Genomic DNA, 24,378 nt, shown 5'->3' with positions numbered 1-24,378 from the left:
TCCTGACTTTTCTTGTGCCTAGGAACATCTGCCCAGCAGCTAGATGCCTCCTTTAGTACAGATGGCACATTGGAAATCTTTGAGGTTGATTTCAGGGACCCCTCTCTGGACTTGAAACGCAAGGGAGTCCTTTCTCCCTCCAGCAGGTACTATGTCTGAACTTTTGATGGGTATGCAGGGCAGATCCTGATGTAGACCCTGATGGGGAATCCCGGGAGTAGTATGTGCTTCTCAGGTCTCATGAGGGGACAAGTGAGGGGAGAATGATCTTTAAGTAGGAGAGAAGTTAACTCTGGGTTTATTTTGCAAGAGGATTTTGAAAACACCCACTCCAGCCTTTGTGGTCAGCTGCAGCAGCGTCATGCAGAATCATGTGATAGAGACGCCTCACAGAAGCCTGGACCCACGAGTACCTGATCTGTCTCTGAACGCAGAGGAATTGGCTCCTTCCTCCCTTGGCTCTTGTGAAGATAACAGCCTTACACAATATTTCCTTGTCTGCCAGTGGGAGGCGAAAGAATGATCCTCTCCTCATTGCTGTCAGGCACCGATTGGGTACTCATGGATTTCATGGCTCTGGCAGGCTTACAGGGCTGGGTACTAGCATTCACCAAGCACATGTATACATGCCAGGCACTATGCTAGGGGCTCTGTATAATATCTTATTCATTCTTCAGAATGAACCTAACCAATAAATACCATTATTCCCATTTTACATAGGAGAGAACCAAAACTCTGAGAAGCTAGGATTTAAGTCTAGGCCTGTCTTACTCCAAACCTATCTTCTTTCTATTATTCAGCTGTTCTTTTACAGGTTGTGTAAAGGTGAGGCTTACAGTCTGAATCAATGATCTCTAAATTTTTGTACAATCAGGAAAAATGTGAATATTCACTGTACTCAAGTGTATATTCAGTATAAATAATATACATGTATTACTGTACTACTTTTTAATATTAAAAATATAAATCTTTTTCTTACAGCCCAGAGGATTATCTTGCCCATCCCACTTTAGAGATTGCTGGTCTAGAATACAACTCTCCATCTTCTTGTGCGTTTTTTGGTCCAGCTGAGTGAGTAGATTAAGATATTTAGACAGAAGTACCCTCTTCTTTCTTTTCATGGTTTAACCTAATAATGAAAGCTAGTTTTTGTTCTCCTTTTCTTGAGCTCCTATATCACTTTGTTACAGTATCCATTATTTTGCAGTTTTTAACATTTCTTTGTATTTCCAGTACCTTTACCTTTTGAAGAGCAGGCCTTGGCAGGTTTACCAGTAATGATGAGATATTCTTAGCCTCTAAGCAAGCATTTCGGAAAGGGCTGCTGAAAGGGGTGAGCTAATTTAATAATGTTTATACTCCTGAAGATAAGAAACGGGGCAGTGAGCGCAAGGACTCTTTTCTTTGACCAGCCAAGCAGCAGCTTCAGCACAGTAGTGGCTCTTAGGGCTAGGAGTTCCTAAGAAAGAGGCAATGTAATTGCTTAAGAAACCTTGAAACTGAATCCTGAGATCCATGTAGGCAGAGATTTTTGTCTGTTTTATTCACTGCTGTATCTTTAGCATCTAGAACAGTGCCTGTCATTAGGTGGTTAAAAAATATCTGTGGGGCTTCCCTGCTGGCACAGTGGTTGAGAGTCCACCTGCCGATGCAGGGGACGCGGGTTCGTGCCCCGGTCCGGGAAGATCCCACATGCCGTGGAGCGGCTGGGCCCGTGAGCCATGGCCGCTGAGCCTGCACGTCCGGAGCCTGTGCTCCGCAACGGGAGAGGCCACAACAGTGAGAGGCCTGTGTACCGCAAAAAAAAAAAAAAAAAAATCTGTGGAATAAATGAGTGATATTAGAACCTTCTGGATTACCAAACGGAGCATTCATGTCCACCAGTTCAGTTAGTTATAGTTAGTCTTCAGTAAGTCTTAGTGCCTTAAGAGCTTTTCAAGGGTAACAATCTGTTTGGCAGCCAACTAGGTTGAAGGGACCCTTTTTGAAATGTTGGTACTGTATTCAGGAATCATGAAGCATCACCTCACACCCTGCTCTACCCTGCAGGAATATGGGAACTATAACCAAAACAAATAGTACAGTTAGCTTCCTTTTTCCACCTCTATAATTGTGACTAAAGATTGATTCTCATTCTCAAAGACCTAAGGGATTACCTTTGACACAGTTCGGTTGGGGTCTTTCTGAAGAAATCATCTTAGACCCTCCAGGGTTTAAGACACCCACTTCTTTCCGTTCCAGCCTGGGTTAGGTCACTTACTCAAAAGTCAGCATCACAGACAATTGACCAAGATGATCAGGGTAGACTAAGGGCAACCCATCCATTGCTTTATGCTTTCCTCTTTTCTGTATCATCTTCTGCTTGGTTTAATGGAAAGTACAGTTGTGTTGGGTTGCTACCTTGGCTAAACCATGTGACTTTGGGCAAATTGAATTCCATCAGTGATCTTAGGTTTCCTCACTTATATGTAAAGAAGAGGTTGTACAAGATGACTTCTAAGAACCTACTGAACTCCAAATTTAAGTCTTATCTTCAATCTCTCCTTCCCTTTTTCTAGCTTAGTCTCCTTCCTTTTTTCCTTTTTTTTTTTTAAAAAACAAATGCCTCTCTGTATCTCTTTATTATTAACTAAACATACTCTTCAAAGTCTTCCCCCTTCCATTGCCTGCCCTTTTTACCAGACCCATACCTCAACCACATTTGAATCCTGAAGATCCCCTTATCCTCAACCCGTGATGTATCAGAGAAATATTATCTATTTAGAAATACCTGACTGAAAGAGAAATGTTCTGAAATGCTGGTATGGGTGTAGATAAGGGACAGCCTTAAGCTATAAATAGAGTGAAGAGAGTGTGTGGATTAATGCCACTGGATGCAATCACAATCAATATGGATTAGCATGTGCACTGACGCAAGTGATGTTTGGTTTGTTAGATGAATCTCACTCGAGAAGAAAGCTATCTGGGAGAATAATACATTGTTTATGTATTGACTTTTGAGTTGAGGACATAGCTGCTGTGGCTGAATGAGTTCAGGGGTCAGCGGGGGATTTGCTGCACTCTACCTCTGTCTACACTGAGCTTCTAGATCTCCGAGTGGCCTCTGTAACCTATGTCTGACCCATCCTCTAGTAACATGGAGAAAGTAGGTGATCTATCTTCCAATACCTTTATCTCAGTTCTAGCTACTTGGGGAGCACTGTGACCCCTCTTTAGGTGCCTTTGTAAGGGACAACACTAAGCAGTAAAAGATAGTTTTGGTACTACTCCTAGTTTTCTTGTTTCTAAGACTTGCCTTCTCTCTAGAGACATCAAGATCACAGAGGAGAGAGAGTATGTGCTTTGTTGTTGGACAGACTTGGGTTCAAATCCCAGCTTTGCCATCTACTGTCCTATCAGACACATTATTTAACTTCTCTGACCCTGTTTTCTCTACTGTAAATTTGAGTAACATAGTTGGCACATAGTAGCCTCGTGCATACTTGGCATTCAGAAAAGTAGTTCTCCTCTCAGACAGCCATCGCTCCACCCCAGTGTCTTTATTCTCCAGCTTGGAGCACTGCCCTCATCTCTCTGACTTTTAAGGAAACTTGGATTTCCTCAGTTATTTTGGCCAGGATGTGGACAAACTCATTTTCACTTTAATCCACTAACATGAGGTTGGGATTTTTCATAAGGAACTTCACTAAGCAAATAAAATCAAAATCCAAAACAAAGAAGTACAGAAATCATGGGAGCAAGAATTTATACAGCACATATTCCTAATCATAAGGTAGCTGAAGCTTGGCCTCAGATGAGCTTAGCTGGTGCAACGTTCTGATCTCGCAGGTCTCAGTTTATTCTCTCCAGCCTTGTCTTTCTGTTTTTGCCAGGAGCATAGCCATGAGTTGATTGTTGGGGCTGGTTCTATCTTTATGCATTCAATTTCTTCCCATTGTTCTACGCTGGTGTGCAGTCTGATGTATCTAGTACAGAGGTTCTCAACCTTGGCAGCTTATTAGAATCACCTGGGAGGCTCTTATTAGAAATGTAGATTCTGAGGGCCTGTCTCTGGAAATTCTGCTTCACAAGGTCTGGGTGGGAATCAAGGAACCTGTATTTTCTTTAGGTGCCACCCCTCATTCTGTGATGCCATATGGTCTCCATCATTGCCATCATTATCCTGAGAAGCTCTTTAGCAGAGAATTCCACCTGTATTCTCATGTTTTCAAAGTTCCCACCTTCCTATATAAACTTGTCTCCCTATACCTTCTACTTAAATCTCTTAGTTACTATTTGCAGGCCAAATGCCATCTTTTTTCTTCTATAACTTTTTATTTTTAAAATATTCAAACGCAGGGCTTCCCTGGTGGCGCAGTGGTTGAGAGTCCGCCTGCCGATGCAGGGGACACGGGTTCGTGCCCCGGTCCGGGAAGATCCCACATGCCGTGGAGCGGCTGGGCCCGTGAGCCATGGCCACTGAGCCTGCGTGTCCGGATCTTGTGCTCCGCAACGGGAGAGCCCACAACAGTGAGAGGCCCGCGTACCGCAAAAAAAAAAAAAAAAAAAAAAAAAATTCAAACACAGAAAAGTTGCACAATAGTACAATGAACAATTATATACTTTCATTTAGACCCATCAGTTGTTAATGTTTTGTCACATTTGCTCACATGCTTGTGTGCTGTCTGCACACACACACACACACACACACACACACAGCTGTCCATTTGCAGGGCAGAGATGATTGATCAAGTCTCCTTCCTTGCCTGACTCGTCCCAGGTGTTCCCCCTCTCCCAGGTGTTGTCTATCACAGCCATTTGGGCTCCGGTTTCACCCCTACTAATGAAGTGTTAACAATAGGAATGTACTTTCTGCATGCTTACACAAAGAAAAATCATTTTTTCACACCCCGTATTCTGCATTTCAGCCACTCTAAAGTAACTGGGCCCTCTTCTCCGACCCTTTGGTGACTCCCATGTGGTCTCAGGTACCTTTTACTCTGATTTTGTATGTCATGTGCTCTGACCATACCGAGGTCACTGCATTCCCATGTGAATTTCCATGGCGATACCTACCTCTGCTTCCTGTGTGACCTATTAAAGCCTTCTCTGGCTAACCTATTGACTTGCCCTCTGCCCGTGCTGAGCTCTAGCCCCTGGATGACATGGCAGCCTCTGGAGCCAGCATGGAACACATTCTTCTGTCCTGTTAAGATCAGCGCAACCTTAGAAAATATAGCCTTTCTGACAGTAGCTTTAGACCCACCGTTTGTTCAGCTCTGCTGTTTTTGTTCAGATGCTGACCTGGTCTGAACTAGTGCTCAGCTCTTCACTTCTGACAGGTTGGCTGTGCTCTAATGACTGGCCAAACAGGTTCCTGCCTGGTTGCCCCATTCAATTTCTTTGCTGATTGTTCCCAGGGTGTGGGAACATTTAATTTCAGTTAGAGATCTTATGACATCATTCAATGTGAAATCTGGCTTCTTGGAAGGCTGTGGAAATATCCTTGTCTAGTAGGATAGCCAAGTAAAATGGAGGACAGACCACCTGTGAGGCTTTGGGGATTTCACATGCCTTCCCTAGGGGCTTTGCAGGGGACCTATACTTGTGTGCAGGGAGCCCAGGGTCCATCTCTTTCTTGTGTGAAAGATGCTCAGAAAGCCAGAAAAGTGTTTCGCAAACGGTGCATTTATTCTTTGTGCCTCTGTGTCTCTAGGGCTGGCCCACTGAATCCACATGGTAGTTCCAGTGGACTAGACACATGGGGGAGGCATGGGATGGGAAAGTCCTTAGGTCTTTTCTCACTTCCAGTTTAAGAGGGAAGAGGGGACAGCAACTCTTGGCCTAAGGAACCTGCTTCTGTTCAGGTGTAGAAGAGTTTGGATCTTGCTCTAAATAGAAGACAGTATTTTATGACGGTTAAGAGCTCAGGCTTTGGCATAAGATGGGCCTAACTTTGAACCTTGACTCTGTCACTTCCTAGATATCAAATGGGAGTAAAATTACTAACTGTATATACAGAAGTTTCGCAACTTCTCTGTGTCTCGTTTCCTCAATTGAAAATGGAGTTAATACCTCATGGGGTTGTTTATCAGCTAATACATGTAAAGCACTTAAAACAGTGCCTAGTACGTAGGAAGTTATCAAAATAAGTGTTAGTTGTTGTTATTTGAGTTGGGAGGATTAAGAAGTAATTTATTTGGAGTGTTTATCACTGGGTTTATATTAAACCCAATAATATTAACAAAAACAAAAAAAGCACCCCTCCCCCAGCTCCATGGCAGTGGCCTCCTGGCTTCTAGTGTAACATAGATGGAACATTTTTTCAGCCAAAGGGCAGGAGGACCAGGCAGAGGAGACCTCTGTTCTGTGTCTGGGAAATGAGGGAGACAGGCAGGCCCTGACTAAGGGTGGGGATGCCTGCGTAATGTCAGAGGCTGACAAAGATGCCCATTCTCTACTTACTGACATGGACCTGAGTTGGTGCTGATGCCAGTTCCTCCTCTTTGTAGGTTTCACAAGCTGATCTGGAGGAGCTTTGGCAATGGGCTTCTGGAAGGCTCCGGGGTTATTGCAGGCGGTGGAGATGATGGCATGCTTACACTATACAATGTGACCCACATCCTGTCTTCGGGAAAGGAGCCTGTGATTACCCAGATACAGAAGCACACAGGGGCTGTCAGAGCCCTTGACTTTAATCCTTTCCAGGTACTACATTTCAGTTAATTAGACACGGCTGACAGATCTGAAGGGAAGCATTTGCTAGTGACCTGTGGTCTCGAACTCTGAACCCTTCCCAGGTTATTGTGGGGGGGGGCTTTGGAAGCCCCGCATGTGGGTCTCCTTCCCCCTTTTCTGCTCTCATCTCTTCCTGGGAAGGCGTGTCTCCAAAGGCCTGTTCCTTCATACAGGGCAACCTCCAGGCCTCAAGGGCCAATGATTCAGAAATCTTCATTTGGGATTTGAATAACCTGAGTGTGCTAGTGACCCCAGGCTCCAAGTCACAGGTGAGGAGCCTTCTGGTGCTGCTGCTTAAGAGTGTGCACCTGGTTTTCCCGGGGAGCGTTGAATTCTGGAGGCAGCCAGCGCACAGGAGATTTCCGTCGTCACCACTGGAGGGCACTAAAGCTCCACAGACTAACGTGCTGCCTACCAGCCAGATAATAGAGAGTTGGAGTCGGGTGGGGACCGGTTGGGGGTGGTTTGTGGTCATTAACTGACCTAGGGGTTTCTGGAAGGCAAATGAGGAAGGGTGAGGGGAGTAAAAGACATTGAGAGAAGGCGTGAGCGTACTGTTTATCATAGTATAGCTTAGGCAAGCTTGGGCCCTGAGCCTTAGCTGACCAGGGGCAAGAGTAGGACACCCAGATACACCCTTGTCCTTTTTGTGGGAAGACCGGTGTTGTCTTTGTATCTGGTTCCCCCGTGCGGTTGGGGGACTCGTGTGTCTCTGTCTCTGAGTGTACCTATTTTGTCAGTCTGTAGCTGGGCCCATCTTTTTCTTCCTCGCTTTTGTTTCTTATGCTTACAGTATCGTGAGGTAACTTCAGTATGAATTTGATAGCACCTTGTGCCCTAAAAGTATCAATGGCTTTTCTCTCTGCCTTATTCTCTCTGGGGGTCTTGGGTGTCTATATTTCCCTCCCTCCCTCCCTCATCTTTTTCCTCTCCCTCTCTCTCTTGTCAGAGATGAGAGGGCTGTTTTAAAATCTTGACTCTATCCTCTCAGGAGCACTTTGGGATAGGAGTAAAACCCAAGTGCATCTGTCCTTCTCTCAGCTTCTACACCAGTTTCCTAAAGCATCCTCTCTGGAAAACTCCCCTCCCAGCTTCCCGAGACTGGCTTGGTTTGGATAGCCCCATGTCTACTCTTGGCCTTTCTGTGGGTGGTTGGGAGCAGTGGAAGAGCAGCTGTCTCTTGGTCCAGGGGTGACAGGTTGTCCTCAACCTGCCCCCCACACATCCTGCCTCAGCAGCCCCCAGAAGACATCAAGGCACTCTCTTGGAACCGTCAAGTTCAACACATTCTGTCTTCTGCTCACCCCAGCGGCAAGGCAGTCGTGTGGGATCTCAGGAAGAATGAACCGATCATCAAAGTCAGTGATCACAGCAACAGGGTGAGTTGAATACAGGCAGAATATAGGCTCGGGCCCTGCTGTCTCTCTCAGGCCTAGTGTTGGAGCCGCTCTCCCCCAGGCCAGGGTTCTGCTTTCGGCTGTTAGACCTGTGGATTCAGCCTCATAGCAGATTTCCATTTGAGAGTGAAAGCTTAGGGAAGCTAAACTGAGCTGATCTGGAGGCTTCTGGTGCTCCTTGCTTGTGGTCATCTCTTATTCCATGATGGCTGTGGTGTTCCCAGTCACACAGGAGAGACACAAAACCTGCCCTCAGAGAGGTCCCATTTCAGCTGGACAAAAAAGGTTCATAACTAGAAGAGTCAGGTTACATTGCCCATTGGGGTCTGCTTTGTTCACAGATGCACTGCTCAGGCCTGGCCTGGCACCCAGACATAGCCACCCAGTTGGTGCTATGTTCAGAAGACGATCGTCTTCCAGTAATTCATCTGTGGGACTTGCGCTTTGCCTCCTCACCCCTGAAGGTGCTGGAGAGTCACAGCAGGTAGCATCTCAAACCCCATCCACATCCTTGTTGGAGAGCGGGGGCATAAATGACCTGGGTAGAAGGCAATGCATGCCTCACTTTGGCTACCAGACATTCTCCCTGGCTTCAAAGCTATCCCAGTGAACACATAGTTACCCATTTCTAGTTCCAGCTCCAATCAATAGGAGTTCCTTTAGACCCAGAGGTTATGGAAAAGAGCCTGAGTTTCCATCTAACTTCCAGAGATGGGAGTGGGGATAGGGTCATGAGAAATACTGGAGCCAATGTTTAGTCCCCCTGGGAGAGTCCCCAAGCTCTGATCTGAGGACAGTACTCATTTCTTTAGGTGATTAGGTTGCCTCCTTCAAGAGTTCTTAATAAGAGAACCTTGGCTCCTGTCTTTTCTGTGAACAGTCCTGCCTCTGAAGCTGTAGCTCTTGGGCCTACAGCAGAGAAAGCAGCCCCATAGTCTGTTCTTTCTCATTCAAGGGCATGCCCCTTGGGGACTTTTGAGCGTTAGGTCCTCACTACCCTCCTGGGCTAAAAGCACCCATAGGGATGGGTGCTTGCCTGATTCATGTTGATTCGTAATTCCTACCCTACAATCAGGGAAGAGAAGCAGGCCGTCCTTCAGTGACCTGTAGGAGACAGAGTGGTATAGTGCATAGTGCACAGGCTCTGGGATTTGACTTGGGTTCTGGCTGCTTGACTGCTGAAAGTTCCTTAATTTCCTCCAAAGCCTCATTTTCCTCATTTGTAAAATGAAGTCAGACTGCTCATTTTGGGGGGATGAGATTTATCCAAGATACATAAGGCACCCTACTCACAGTAGGCATTCAGCAAATGTTAGTTCCTCTTTCCTTTCCTTTTTAGGGGGATCCTGTCAGTGTCATGGAGTCAGGCTGACGCTGAGCTACTGCTCAGTAGTGCCAAAGACAACCAGATCTTGTGCTGGAACCTGGGGAGCAGCGAGGTAGGCTGGCCCTTCTGTGGCCATGCTGGGATTGTATTTGAGTCCCGGCTGCACCTATGTGTTCTGGGTTTCCTTCCCTAAGTCAAGGTTTCCTTAATGGTTGTGTTCTCTCATATTAGGTGGTATATAAGCTACCCACACTGAGCAGCTGGTGCTTTGATGTGCAGTGGTGCCCTCGGGACCCTCCAGTGTTCTCTGCTGCCTCCTTTGACGGCTGGATCAGTTTATACTCTGTGATGGGTAGGAGCTGGGAAGTCCAGCAGATGAGACAGGCTGACAAGGTTTGAAGGGCTTGGTGGAGAGTGCTGGAGGGAAGAGACTGTCTCTGTTTGGCGGGAGAGGGAAGGACATAAGCCTGGAAAGAAGTGGGGACTGTTGGAGACTTGGGAGACCAGAGCCCTGGGTTTGGGAAGGCTGAACCTTTGCTCCAGTGCCCATCTTCCCAGAGGGATGTCAGTTCCTGCCCAATACAAAGGAGGCTTTTACCTTGACTCTTGCTCTTGGATGTTCCCAGTGGTATTTCGGGGAAATTGGACCTCCATGCTAGGACCCTTCACTATTTTGGAAGTATGAACTGTCTTTCCTCCCTGTCTCCTATAGATCCATTTTGTGCCACACTCCACTGTAGACATTGGATGCAGTAGGCTTTCCAAGAGCCTTATTGCATGGGAGTCCCATCCTCACTACCAGTCCCCTGGAATATGAGAGTACTGCCTTTGTGGGCCAAATTGGGTATCTCAAGGATCCCTCCCAAAATGGAGTTTGTAGGTAGAGTTCCTGGCTAAGCCACCACTCCACACTGGTGATGCAGGTGTCCTTTTGCCCTCAGATCTCTTCTTCCTTTAGCAAAGTCCAGCGTCTCCCACCATTGCAGGTGCCAGAGCAAGTGGCCCAAGCATCATTGATACCTCCCCTGAAAAAACCCTCCAAATGGATGAGAAGGCCAGCAGGTGTTTCATTTGCTGTAAGTGTAGTTTGTGTGTGTGCAGCCTACTGTGTGCCCAGCATGGAGCTGTGTTCTGTAAGAGGTTTATTCTCACTGCCTGTGTCTCAGATCAGGTCCCAGTTTACTGCTGAAGCAGAGAGTTGCTGTAGCTTCCCTCTCTACCCCTTCACCCTGTTTGCTGTGCCAGTCCTGTCTAAAAGGAATTGATTGCTTTAGAACTCTCATTTATGGAGAACTGCCTGAGATTCCATCTGATTTTTCTCCACATCTACATACCTGGCCTGGTAGTGAGTCCAGGCATGGTTAGAATACAAAAAGAACAGGATGAATACAAAGCAGGAAAGAAAAAAAATGTAGATTTCATCCTCTCCCTCCTCTGCTCAAAACCTTGACACCCCCGCCATTGCCTTATAGACTCAAGACCAAACGTACACAGAACCCCATTTACCTCCAGTTTTTTTGGGGGGTGGGAGCACTGCCCTAAATATCAAGTTTATTGTGCCGTTCTCACATTCCAAACCCAACTCCCCCCCAGTGGGGGACAGCAGAGGGAAGGATTTTCACAGTACCTGCAGGCCTCCCCATCAACGTTCCCCTCTTAACCCTCAGTCCATCTATCCGTGGTCCACTGAGACACAGCTAGGACAAGGGCCGAGGAGAAATGGGAATCTCTCCTCGGGACAACAGGAGGAAGAGGCTAGAGAACTTGATACCCACCACCTCCCATGCCCCAGGAGAACAGAGGTCAGCAAACCGTCCATGCCATCCAGCCCAGTGGAGTGGGGGAGAGGAAGATGATGGTGACTCCAGCACAGCCGGGCTTGCTGCTTAGGCGCCAGAGGTGTAGGGAAGAGGCTGGGGCAGCAACACAGCAAAGGCTTTCTCTGCAGATCCAAGAGAGGAAACTATCTTTGGAGCCAGAAAGAAAAGACCTTGGGATAGTTTCCTCTTCCCCCAGGTCCTTTGTAGCAGCGGGCAGCTTCTTCACACTGTCTGTTCAGGAGGCCACTTAGTGGTTGGGGGGATGGGCCTTGTGGAACAGTTACACAGGACACTGGAAGTCTTTGAAGATGTTGTGGGGTGTGGCCACAAGCTCCTAGCTGGAGGAGCCCACCTCTGGGGATGTCAGGTAGGAAGTGAACTGCTCTGGCTTCAGCTGAATTCGATGGTAGTTCTTGTAGGTTTCCATGAGAGTCTTTCTCTTGCCGTAGGATGACCAAGGCTGGGGCTCCAGGTCCAGGATGCCCCTAGGACGTAGGTGCCAGTAGATCTGACAAAACACGCACTTCAGCCCCTCATCTCTCCAGTTGAGACGCACCCTCCTGTTGAGGCTGAGGCAGAGCACCACATCTTATGTGAGTGTTTGGGCCTGCACCCAGCTCATCTTGATGCAACGCAAAGTTACCTGCCCTGGAAAATTCTCTGCTGAACTAAAAAAAAAAAAAAAAAAGGCACTAAAACAGGCGATGTTGTCCAACTTCCACTTCCCCCGAAATGGCCAAGTCCTACTCCAGTTTTTATTCCCACCTTATTCTCATGTGTTCGCTCTGCTCCAGTTACATATGTCTACTTTCTGTTCTATGAATAACTCAACTCTGCTGCCTCCACCTGTACCTTACCCTTCAGCTTCTCTCCTGAACATTGAATCCTACTGCAGCCTTTCAAGGTCGCTTGCTTAAATATCACCCCCCTCCATGATGCCCGTCTTTAACCCCATCAGAGGTGAAGAACTCTGAGGTCAAGGGGCCTGAATTTTTTTTTTTTTTGCAGTATGCGGGCCTCTCACTGTTGTGGCCTCTCCCGTTGTGGAGCACAGGCTCCGGACACGCAGGCTTAGCCGCCATGCCTCACAGGCCCAGCCGCTCCGCAGCATGTGGGATCTTCCCGGACCGGGGCACGAACCCGCGTCCCCTGCATCGGCAGGCGGACTCTCAACCACTGCGCCACCAGGGAAGCCCAAGGGGCCTGAATTCTTAACATAGCTCTGTCTCTTACCAGCTGGGTAACCTTGGGCAAGTCACTTAACTCAGGACTTCAGTGTTCTTATCTGTAAAACAGGGATAGTAGTACCTGCTGAGCTTCTATTTGTGAATTGACATGAAACTCAAATAAGAATATATGTAAGCACTTTGTAAAACTATCGAGTATTATGCAAATCAAAAGTTAAGATGGTTCTGTTTAGCACAATCTGTAATGTAGATTTTGTGCTGTAAGAGTGGAGAAGAATTCTGGCTGGGAACATTCATTAAGGAGGGGTTAATAGTGAATGGTTGGGGACTAGAGCAGTAGTTGTCAAGCATGGCTGCAGTTGGAATAACCTGAAAAACTTAAAAAAAATACTGACGCCCAGTACCACCCCCAGAGCTTCTGATTTTTTTGTCTGGGGTACAGCCTGGTGACTTTGGATAGCTCCCCAGGTGGTTTTAATGTGTAGCCAAGGTGAAGAACTGCTGGAGTAAAGGAACTTTCCTGGGCTCTGCTTTTGTGCCAGGTGCTTTATATAAAGTACCTCATTTGGTGAGAAGGATGCTCAGGTTTGGTTGTTGTGGTGGGTGAAGGCACAGAAGCAGGAATGAACTGGGCACTTTGGAGATGCGGAGTGATCACATGAATGAGCAGAGAGAGAGAGGTGCTGGAGAGGCAGGTCTGGCCCTGATTTTGAAAGGTTTTGTGCACTCTAGGTAGAGGAGCTTAAGCTCTCTCTGGGGCCTTGTGAAACCAGTACAGGCTCCTGAATGGCAGCAGGGATAGGGTTGTAGTCTAAGGCTTGGAATGGAGGAGGAAAAGACTAGTGCTAGCGCTGGGCATGGGAGACATTGAACAAGAAGAGGGAAGACTTTGTTGTTGCTCACCTATTGTGGGTAAAAAGACTGTGATAACGCCAAGGAGTTTAGTCCAGGTGACTGGGAGAAAGGTGGTACCAGGACAGGTGAGGAAAAGATGAGTACCGTGTACTGAAGTTTTAAGTTGATGGTGCTGAAAGTGCAGGAGTGGTTTTGGGGTGGGGGCACATTCACTACTGAATTCCTGATCCTATTCTACCCGCAGGAGTTCTCTTATTATTGCTTTCCTATCCTAGGGTCGACCAATAGATAGCCTTCCCTGTGATCCTGACTTGGTGTTAATTTTTGCCTTAACCCTTCTCGTTTTTCCTCACCAGTTTGGGGGGAAGCTGGTTACCTTTGGCTTCCCCAGCACCCCTGCCCATCAGGTGCCACAGCCTTGCCTCCGCCTAGTCTTCATCAGTCAGGTCACCACAGAACCTGAATTCCTCATGCGGTCAGCTGAGCTGCAGGAGGGCCTGGGATCAGGAAATCTCCTGAATTACTGTCAGAACAAGATCCAGCAAGCATCACTGCAAAGCGAAAAGATGCTCTGGCAGTTCCTGAAGGTAGGAAGCCTGAAGGCTGGCTGCTCAGAAGTGTTTCTCCAAAGCCAGGCACCCCAGCCTCTGTCAACAACCACCATGTGGCCCAGATTACAGAGGCCCTAACCCCGCTGGGATTTTTCCTACATGGCACCCACCCCGGGCACAAAATCTTCACCCTTTACCCGAGGCTCAGAGACCATTTATGGCTAGGGAAACTGAGGCGTACAAGTAGCATTTGCCTTTTTTCTACTGTTGCTGATGTCCTGGATACTTTACCAGAGCCAAGGTGAAGGCTTTCACAGTGCCGTGCCACAGGGCAGTTAAGGTGATGGCTTTCACAGTGCCGTGCCACAGGGCAGTTAAGGTGAAGGCTTTCACAGTGCCGTGCCACAGGGCAGTTAAGGTGAAGGCTTTCACAGTGCCGTGCCACAGGGCAGTTAAGGTGATGGAAATGGAGAAGAAAGAAAGGGAAAGGAAGGGAAGAAGATCAGCTGGAAGGCTTTGAGTTGTTTCAGGTAACCCAAGTCAAGTCATTGTGGTGGGACTCAGGGCTCAAGTCCCACTCTACTCTGGAGGCATGGCTTCAGTTGCAGCGTCAGTTTAATTTCAGGTTGCTTATGACACCATGATGAGTGCTTTACGTGTCAAAGGAGGTGAACACGTGAGAGGAGGGAGCTGAAGAAAGAAAGAAATAACTGGACAGGCAGTGAGAGGATTAGTCATATCTTTGGGATTATAGAGTAGAATGCAAAAAGAAGGACAGGGCCTGTCCTGGGGGGTCTGAGAAGAACTTGGAGTCTGTGCTTCAGATATACTAGAACTTTATGAAGGTCGATACCAGGAATCTGAGGAGAAAAGGATCTGAGGAAGATCATCAACTGTAGAATGAAGCTAGAAAAAGATGTGGGAAGAAAATAGTAAGAAATAATGCTATTGTTGTAAGCAGGATACAGGTAGTAGCTCCAGGAATGGTGGGGTGAGAAAGAGTAGAGGGAATAATCGGGAGTTCAGCCTTTACTCTGCTGAACAAAGGAGGCATTGGTGCCCATAGGACAGAGGGGAGGCTGATTTAAAAGCTACGCAAGAGCTGTCCATCGTGATGGTCCTGAAGCTGAGTATAGATGACCATTTCCAGGAGAAGAAGATAGAAGAAGAAGGGGGCCCTGAGAGACTATGAGAAAGATCATAGTAAGAATTCATGGTTCAGTGTGGGATAAATGAAGGGCCCAGGCCAGCTAACCCATTAGGGTAGGGCTTCAGGAAGCCTTGGCCCTTAGTATCTGGAACACTGAGTGGGTAAGCTGACTTCGTTTACTATATCCATGCAACTTCCACTTAGGAGTCTTCTCACCTAGCCATTTAGACTCATAAGACTAGTGAAGGCTCACTTGGCATCAGTCTTCTCAGAAGGATAGGGGACAGGAACCACAGCTTGTCAGCAGGGCAGCATCAGGGAGCATCAGGTGGTTCTCTTCTGTGGGAGTCCTTGTTACAGTCCATGAGGCAGCTTAGAGTTCTCTCCTTCAGCTCCCCAGGTGCAAGAAGATGAGATATACATCAGGCTGGTGTGCTAGCTGCCCTGGCTTGGAAGCCCCAGGCCCACAAGAGCCAGTATCTCTTGTACAAACTCCAAAAGCATAGCTTCTAGGGTCCCTGCAAGGGATCTGTTTAGTACAGGAGTCCTTGCTATCAGGGAAGCCCATAGCATGGTGTCCACATCAATTATTTATAGTTTACATAGTTCCAGTCCAGATGCAATTTACCAGCCACAAGCTGTGTTGCCTAGAAACATAGCTGACATTTTACTCTTATCAGGTTACCAGGGCAATAGATCTAGGAAGTCAACTGAAGGTCCAGTTCTCATTGCAGAAGGGGGAGAGGGTTTGTTAACACATCTGCCCACACCCCAACAGGAATCAAGTCTGGGGAGAAATAGGGAGAGATGGGGGCACTTCTGGTAGTACAAAGAGCTACATTTGAGGGTACACTGGCACAGATGTCCAGCTGGTGCAGGAGAGCGTCTTTCACATTCATTTAATGGAGACTTCTATGTTCTGTGGTTCCTTAGGTGACCTTAGAGAAGGACTCCAGAATGAAATTCCTAAAACTATTAGGATACAATAAAGATGAACTTCAGAAGAAGGTAAGCTGCTTTCACGTCAGAAACGTGCTTGATGCAGAAAAGAGAATCTTGCCAGTGGAAACCATCTCAGAATACCTCTTCCATTAATACATATACGAGCATTTTACCTCCTGAAGGTAGTCTCTTTCCCAGGAAAATACCTCAAGGATCTTAGTGAGTCCAGTTGGTGGGGTTTGGAGGTGGGAAGAAAGCATAATGCTTATTTGACCTTGTGCTGGGAAGAGTGGTACTCATAAGTCTCTCCCTGCAGGTGGCCACATGGTTGAAGAGTGATTTGGGGCTAGGTGAGAGCCCTCAGCCCAAGGGAGTTGACCTCAACAGTAACGGACAACAGGCCTTTTGCATCCAGGTGCAGTAGGAGCCCAGCCAGCCTAACCTAGGGTAGCATAGAAGATCTGCCTTTAGGGTATCTTCCCCTTCCTAGCCCTAAGCCTTGCTCTCAGTAAGTGCGCAGTTTCTATGGAAGTCTTCAAACTCCTCACTCATTTAAAACCAGGGTGAGACTCAGAGACCTAAGCTTTTAGGTTAGGAGTAGAGTTGTGTTTTAACCATGAAGTAGAGCACTTCCCAAACCATACCTGGTTATTCTTTTAGCTTTACCCATTAAAGGCCAACTCTTTTTTTTTTTTTAATTGAAGTATAGTTGATTTACAATGTTGTGTTAATTTCTGCTGTATAGCAAAGTGATTCAGATATACATACATTCTTTTTTATATTCTTTGCCAGTATGGTTTATTACAGGATATTGAATATAGTTCCCTGTGCTATACAGTAGGACCTTGTTGTTTATCCATTCTATATGTACTAGTTTGCATCAGCTAATCCCAAACTACCACTCCATCCCTCCCCCACCCCCTCCTCCTTGGCAACCACAAGTCTGTTCTCTATATCTGTGAGTCTGTTTTGTATTGATAGATAAATTCATTTGTGTCATATTTTAGATTCCACATATAAGTGATATCATATGGTATTTGTCTTTCTCTTTCTGACTTACTTCACTTAGTATGATCATTTCTAGGTCCATCCATGTTGCTGCAAATGGCATTATTTCATTTTTTTATGGCTGAGTAGTATTCCACTATATGTGTGTACCACATCTTCTTTTTTTTTTTTTTTTTTTGCGGTACGCGGGCCTCTCACTGTTGTGGCCTCTCCCATTGCGGAGCACAAGATCCAGACACGCAGGCTCAGCGGCCATGGCTCACGGGCCTAGCTGCTCCGCAGCATGTGGGATCCTCCCGGACCGGGGCACGAACCCGTGTCCCCTGCATCGGCAGGCGGACTCTCAACCACTGTGCCACCAGGGAAGCCCAGCCACATCTTCTTTATCCATTCATCTGTGGGTGGACATTTAGGTTATTTCCACGTCTTGGCTATTGTGAGTAGTGCTGCTGTGAACATAGGGGTGTATGTATCTTTTTGAATTATAGTTTTGTCTGGATATATGCCCAGGAGTGGGATTGCTGGATCATATGGCAACTCTAGTTTTTTGAGGAACCTCCATACTGTTTTCCACAGTGGCTGCACCAGCTTACATTCCCACCAACAGTGTAGGAAGGTTCCCTTTTCTCCACACCCTCTCCAGCATTTGTTATTTGTAGACTTTTTTAAAAAAAATAAATTTATTTATTTGTGGCTGCGTTGGGTCTTTGTTGCAGCGCGCAGGCTTTCTCTAGTTGCAGCCAGCGGGGGCTACTCTTCGTTGCGGTGCGTGGGCTTCTCATTGTGGTGGCTTCTCTTGTTGTGGAGCACGGGCTCTAGGCGCGTGGGCTTCAGTAGTTGTGGCACATGGGCTCAGTAGTTGTGGCTTGTAGGCTCTAGAGCGCAGGCTCAGTAGTTGTGGCGCACGGGATTACTCACTCTTCGGCATGTGGGATCTTCCCGGACCAGGGCTCGAACCTGTGTCCCCTACATTGACAGGCTGATTCTTAACGACTGCGCCACCAGGGAGGTCCCTGTAGACTTTTTAATGATGGCCATTCTGACCGGTGTGAGGTGGTACTTCATTGTAGTTTTGATTTGCATTTCTCTAATTATTAGCAGTGTTGAGCATCTTTTCATGTGCGTGTTGGCTATTTGTATGTCGTCTTTGGAGAAATGTCTATTTAGGTCTTCTGCCCATTTTTCGATTGGGTTGTTTTTTTGTTGTTGAGTTGTATGAGCTGTTTGTATATTTTGGAAATTAAGCCCTTTCCGGTCGCATCGTTTGCAAATATTTTCTCCCATTCCATGCATTGTCGTTTTGTTTTGTTTATGTTTTCCTTTGCTATGCAAAAGCTTGCAAGTTTAATTAGGTCCCACTTGTTTATTTTTGCTTTTATTTCTATCGAAAGGCCAACTCTTAATAGCACTCCCAGAGAGAGCTACTAAGCCAGATCTCTGTTCCTAGGATCATTTCCCAAGAAGCCACCTCTGTCCTTCTTTGTACAGACCTCCAAACATACCACCAAGGAAACCTCTGCCTGCTCAACCTTCTTTGATGAGCTGGTCCCTCAGGACATGACTCCATGGGAGATCCCCATCACAGAAGGTACCCTGACCCTGAGGGAGAGGAACCCTCTGTGTGGGAGTGGGTGGGCTTAGAGTTCTCAGGACTTGAGGACATTCCCTTCTTGTCCCTGGCCTCCTGCTTCCCCCCATGATCACAAATGCTGGCTGGTTCTCTACCAGTTAGAGCTCTCTCTGGCTGAAGATTTTCATGGATGGGTCCTTTGTATGGAAGGCCTTCTACCAAGGTATTTTTTTCTATCCTTCTGTCTTTTTGTTTAAAGAACTGTGACCCTCTTCTTGTTGAGCAGGCACACATCACACCAATGATGCTGCCACCTGAGTCCCTGCCTTTTCTTGGGTCCTGTCCTTAGAGAGTTACCATTGGACCTGGGCACCCCAGTACACCCCACTACACTTTGTTTTGAGGGAATGAATCTTGGGAGTTTGGGGCAAGGGAGACTGAGGGATGCAGAGTATAGGAGGTGGGCTGTGGGCCCTGCTGGGGACAGCAAGCTAGGGTCTGAGGGCAGGCTGATGCAGAGGGGATGCCTCTACCTACAGACACAGACGGACTCCTGAGCCAGGCTCTCCTGCTTAGAGAACTGGGCCCCGCTGTGGAGCTGTGTCTGAAGGAAGAGTGCTTTGCTGATGCCATCATCCTGGCCCAGGCTGGGGGCACAGATCTGCTGAAGCAAACACAGGAGCACTACTTGGCCAAGAAGAAAACCAGAATTGCCCCGGTAACTGCCCACCATGCAGGAGAGGAGGGGAGGGGATTACTTGGGCCTTGTCAAGTGGATGTCCACACTTTGGGACTGGTGTTTAGACAATCTGCCTATCTCTCTCTCTCCCTACTCTTAACCACCCCTACCTTACCACTAGCCCCTAGTCAGTGGCCTAACAGGAAGGCTGCTTATGAGGGGCTTTTCTCAGCACATCTGTGTGTGTGACTCCTGCTGCCTATGCTGTATGGATGGCTGATGGCCTCCTTCCCTCTTTGCCCATTACAGCTGCTAGCCTGTGTTATACAGAAGAATTGGAAAGATATGGTGTGTGCCTGTAGCCTGAAGAACTGGAGAGAGGCTCTGGCCTTGCTACTGACATACTCAGGGCCAGAGAAATTCCCCGAGCTCTGTGGTAGGTGGCCCTCAGCTCCAGGATGGAGTGGTGTGACTCTAGCATGAAGTCAGTGGACGCACTGAGGGAGGAGACAGAGGAGCGGCCTGAACTCTGGGAGGTCAAGCCGTGTTGTCAGGGACTAGAGTGCATCCCTCTACGTTTAGTAGAGGGCATTCATGGTCCTCTTTTACTTTTTGTCACATCTCAGTGCAAGAGCTTTGCCCTTCACTGCAGAGCAGGATTAGCCTCACTGTTGTCTTAAAGCCACTGAGGCTACTTGTCCCATAGCTCATGGTCCCCCACCTGTTTTCAAACAGGAGGAAGAGGCGCACAGGGAAGCTGTGCCATTTAAGAAGTTTCTGTCTCTCTACAGACATGCTGGGAACTCGCATGGAGCAGGAGGGTGGCAGGGCACTAACCTCTGAAGCCAGACTCTGTTACGTGTGCTCAGGAAGTGTGGAGCAGCTGGTGCAGTGCTGCGCAAGATGCCCCCGGGCTTCATCCCCCATGGCTCTACAGGTACCCCTTCTCTGCAGGGCCCTGGTCCCCCACACCAGGCCTTTAGGAGGGGCTAGCAGTGGAGATTGCAGGGACATCAGAGGTGAGTCTTCTGAGTAACCAGGCTGGAATCAGGGTATTAGGGAAGAGATTAGGGCCCCTAAAGTCTGGGACCTTTGCCATGGATAAGCTATCATCTTCCTTCTTTCTCAGTCAAGGGAGACTGAGCAGCAGCTGCTTAGATATTAACCTTCATAATTTTTTCCCACTTCAGGTTTGGGTATATAAGTTTACTCTATATTTGAGTAATTGTGAGCTTGGGCCTTCTGTTAGCTTCTGTGAAAAGTCCTGTATCTAAATTGTACCAGATACTCTGTGGGTACCCAGAGAAGATGGGGGTCATAGACTCATGCGGAGACAAAGTCACACATGAAATAAGAGTATAACTGAATCTGAAGTTGATGATGTATTAGCATAAAAGATAAAAAATCCAAAAAGAAGAGGCAGAAATGTACAAGAGGGTAAGACTCAAATGGCTTGGGAAGTGAAGCCAAGTGGCCCTTCTCTGACTGTCATGTCTCTTATATATCATATATCATCACCTGCTACCTGCACCTGGCTGTGGCCGGGTGCCCTCATACCCATAGCAGGGAAGTCCTTGGTTGAGCTGCCTGGGCTTGGAGAGCAGGATGTGCTTTGAAGAGGGCTGACTGCCCTTATCCTTGTCCATATAGGACCTGATGGAGACGGTGATGGTCCTTAACAGGAGCTTGAAGCTACTGCGGGGTCCTGATGGGGTGAGCCCAGGCCCTGCCACAACCTACAGAATCGCTCAGTATGCCAACCTCCTGGCAGCCCAGGGCAGCCTGGTCACTGCCATGAGCTACCTACCCAGTGACAGTGCTCAGGTGAGTGGGGGCATATGGAGAGAGCAAACCATTTCATTCAGTCATCTAACACTGGCTGAGCACTTCCATGTTCCAGGCACTATGCTAAATGCTGAAGCTCCCAGGATAAATAAGATCTCATCCCTCAGGAGGTTCACAGTCTCTTGGGGGAAAATCAGATGTCAATAATTTATCCTGCTATAACAGAAGCTTATACTAAGCACTGTGGGACTTCACAGGCAAGGGGCTGGCTTTGTCTGGAGAAGTCAAAGGCTTCCCAGTGGTTAAACCATTTGAGCTGGACCTTCAAAGAGAAATAGCTTACCAGAAGATGTCAGGCATTCTAGGCAGAAAGAACAAGAAGGAAGGTTTGGCAGTAATTAGAGACCTTTTGAGTCCTCTAAGGTGGCTGAAGTGTTAGAGGGTCGGCTGAAGTTTGAATGCTATGTGGGGCCAGGCTTGTAAGAGAGGATGTTTGCTTGTTTTAACTTTACTTAACACAGTTCTTCATGATTATAACTTTTGTAGCCACCAGTTCAGCAGCTGAGAGATCGGCTTTTTCATGCCCAGGGTTCTGGTGTCTTGGGCCAGCCGTCTGCCCCTTTCCCCGGGTTATTGTGGGAGCTGCTCCCCACTCTCAAGAGACATCATCTCCCAGACTGGGATTCCAGTCTTCTCACCAGGTAAGATCTTGCTTGTTCATTCATTCAAAAATACCTGTTAAGTGTCTGCCAAGTGCCAGGCATGATTCTAGGCACTTGGAATATATTAGTGAAAAAAATGATGAAAATTCCTGTCTTCATAAAGTATAGATTCAGTTATTTTTCTAATAACTGTTTATTGAACAACTACTAGGCACTTAGAACAGAAAGGTACACAAACCATGATCCTTGCCCTTAATTAGCTCATAGTCTAGTCTAGGAAAGATAGGTAAAAACTACAATAAAATTCATAAATGCCATGATTGGGATATGATTAAAGAGCCATGAGATCACACAGAAGAAAGCAATTTAGTGGGGGATGGGGGAAGTTCAGGGCATGTTTCAGAACGAGTATGATGTTTGATCTGAGTCTTGAAGGTTAAAAATTATTTAGGCAAAGGAAGAGGTAAGGAAGGCTATTTCAGGCAGAGGGAATGGCATCTACAAAGGCAGTGAAGGGAAAGTGAGCAGAGCCTGTTTGAGGAATGACTAACATTTTAATGGGGCTACAAAACAGGTGTTTGTGGCAGTGGACTGAGTTAGATGAAGCTGGGGTAACAAGTGGTAGTTAGATCAGGAGAGACCTGGCATTCTGTGTTCAAGAGTTTAGACTTGAGGGGCTTCCCTGGTGGTGCAGTGGTTAAGAATCCTCCTGCCAATGCAGGCAACACGGGTTCGAGCCCTGGTCCGGGAAGATCCTATGTGCCACAGAGCAACTAAGCCCGTGCGCCACAACTACTGAGCCCACGTGCCACAACTGCTGAAGCCCACGCACCTAGAGCGCGTGCTCCGCAACAAGAGAAGCCACTGCAGTGAGAAGCCCATGCACTGCAATGAAGAGTAGCCCCCCGCTCTCTGCCACTAGAGAAAGCCGGCGCGCAGCAACGAAGACCTGACACAGCCATTAATTAATTAATTAATTAATTAATTTTAAAAAGAGTTTAGACTTGACCCTGAAGGCAGGCAGGAGCTATTGAATGGTCTTATGCAGGGGAAGGACTAGATATGTGCCTAGGAAGGGCAAGGCTAGAGGTGGTTAGGAAGCTGTAGCAAGAGATGATGAGGGAATGAAAGACCTGAAACTAGAGAGTGAGGTTGGATTTGAGATATTTAGTAGGTAGAATTGACAGAAACTGGTGATGGTTAAGAGGAGTGTGCTAAATGGGGGGACTGACCACAGTGCCCGGATGGATAGGATGCTGTTAATTTATGAGACCAGGAGCCTACTAGAGGGGAATAAAATCCAGGGAGATTGTAGATAAAGGTATCAGGTAGAAAAGTTCTGATGATTCATCCTGTCCCACCTTTAATTCCCACTCTAATTTTCTTCCCTCCCTTACCTTCCCCCTCCCTCCTCCTCCTTCTCCTTCCCTACTTGCTGGCTCTCTCTCCCTCCCTCCCCTCCCCCTTTCGTCTCACTCCCTCTTTCCTATCTTGAAATAATTACAGATTCACAGGAAGATACAATGAAATGTATTGGGAAGTCTCATGCATCCCAAGCCCACCACATCCCATGCCAGTGTCCCACACAACCACAATACAATATCAAGGCTGAGATATTGACATTAGTATAATTCACGGATTCAGATTTCACTGGTTTTACATGTACTCATTTGTGTGTGTATATGTGTGGTGTGTGTAACCATGTAAGAATTTTACTTTTCATCTTTTTAACAGAGTCCTTCACAAAGCAAAACAATTTAATTTTATAAGGGCCAGTTTATGAAGTTTTCCTTCTATGGATCATGCTTTTCATGTCAAGTCTAAGAGCTCTTAGCCTAGTCCAAGGTCCCCCAAATTTACTACTGTGGTTTTTTCTAGAAGTTTCATAGTTTTATGTTTTACGTTTAAGTCCATGTTCCACTTTGAGTTAAATTTTGTGCAAGTAGAAGTTTGGGTCAGGTTTCATTTTTTTTTTGCCAATGGATGTCCAGAATCATTTATTGAAAAGGCTGCTCCTCTTCCATTGAATTGATCTTGCTCCTTTGTCAAAAATTAGTCAGACATATTCGTATGGACTTATTTCTCAGTTCCCTGTTCTGTTGCACTGATCTGTGTGTCTGTCCTTCTGCCAGTACCACTCTGTCTTGATTACTACCTCTATATCATTAAGTCTTGACATGGGGAATAGTAATTCCTCCTACTTTATTTTTGTTTCAAAATTGCTTTGGATATTCTAGGACCGTGTTCTTTTCACATAAATTTTAGAGTAAGTTTGCCTATATCTAAAAAGAAACTTGCAGAAATGGACAGGAATTGCATTAAAACTATAGATTAATGTAGGGATAGTTGACATCTTTACTATATTGAGTCTTCCCATACATGAACATGGTATGTCTCTCCAATACTGTCTCCATCAGCACTTTATAATTTTCATCATACAGCTCCTGACATGTTTTGTTCATTTCAAACATAAGTATTTAATTTTCTCTTGAGCAATTTGAAATCAAATGGTATTGCATTTTTAATTTGGGTTTCCACTTGTTTATTGTCAGTGTATAGAAATGTAATTGGTTTTTATGAGTTAATCTTGTATCACGTGACTTTTCAATGCTCATAAATGCGATTCCTGAGCTCATTTATTTGCTTTAGGAGTGTTTTGTGGATTCCTTGGGAATTTCTATGTAGATAGTTATGTCATCTGTGAATAGAGACAGTTTTATTTCTTTTT

At 46.7% G+C, this 24,378-nt stretch overlaps 1 protein-coding gene across 1 annotated transcript in view; it reads left to right on the top strand.

Moving 5' to 3' along the window:
- SEC31B (SEC31 homolog B, COPII coat complex component) overlaps positions 1-24,378 on the top strand; it is a 34,264-nt gene that overhangs the window by 4,717 nt on the left and 5,169 nt on the right. Inside the window, 19 exon segments of the mRNA XM_028481271.2 lie at positions 23-146; positions 982-1,071; positions 6,492-6,687; positions 6,891-6,986; positions 7,953-8,096; positions 8,456-8,598; positions 9,454-9,553; positions 9,673-9,834; positions 10,383-10,517; positions 13,660-13,890; positions 15,938-16,012; positions 16,263-16,361; positions 18,443-18,542; positions 19,064-19,242; positions 19,513-19,639; positions 19,995-20,140; positions 20,854-21,027; positions 21,535-21,601; positions 21,604-21,689. Coding sequence (XP_028337072.1) covers positions 23-146; positions 982-1,071; positions 6,492-6,687; positions 6,891-6,986; positions 7,953-8,096; positions 8,456-8,598; positions 9,454-9,553; positions 9,673-9,834; positions 10,383-10,517; positions 13,660-13,890; positions 15,938-16,012; positions 16,263-16,361; positions 18,443-18,542; positions 19,064-19,242; positions 19,513-19,639; positions 19,995-20,140; positions 20,854-21,027; positions 21,535-21,601; positions 21,604-21,689 — 2,474 coding nt within the window.

This window comes from Physeter macrocephalus, chromosome 20, assembly GCF_002837175.3.
Source record: "Physeter macrocephalus isolate SW-GA chromosome 20, ASM283717v5, whole genome shotgun sequence".
In the NCBI taxonomy this organism is placed as follows: domain Eukaryota; kingdom Metazoa; phylum Chordata; class Mammalia; order Artiodactyla; family Physeteridae; genus Physeter; species Physeter macrocephalus.
The sequence above is the reverse complement of the archived record's forward strand: the minus strand, read 5'-3'. Positions and strand labels throughout refer to the sequence as shown.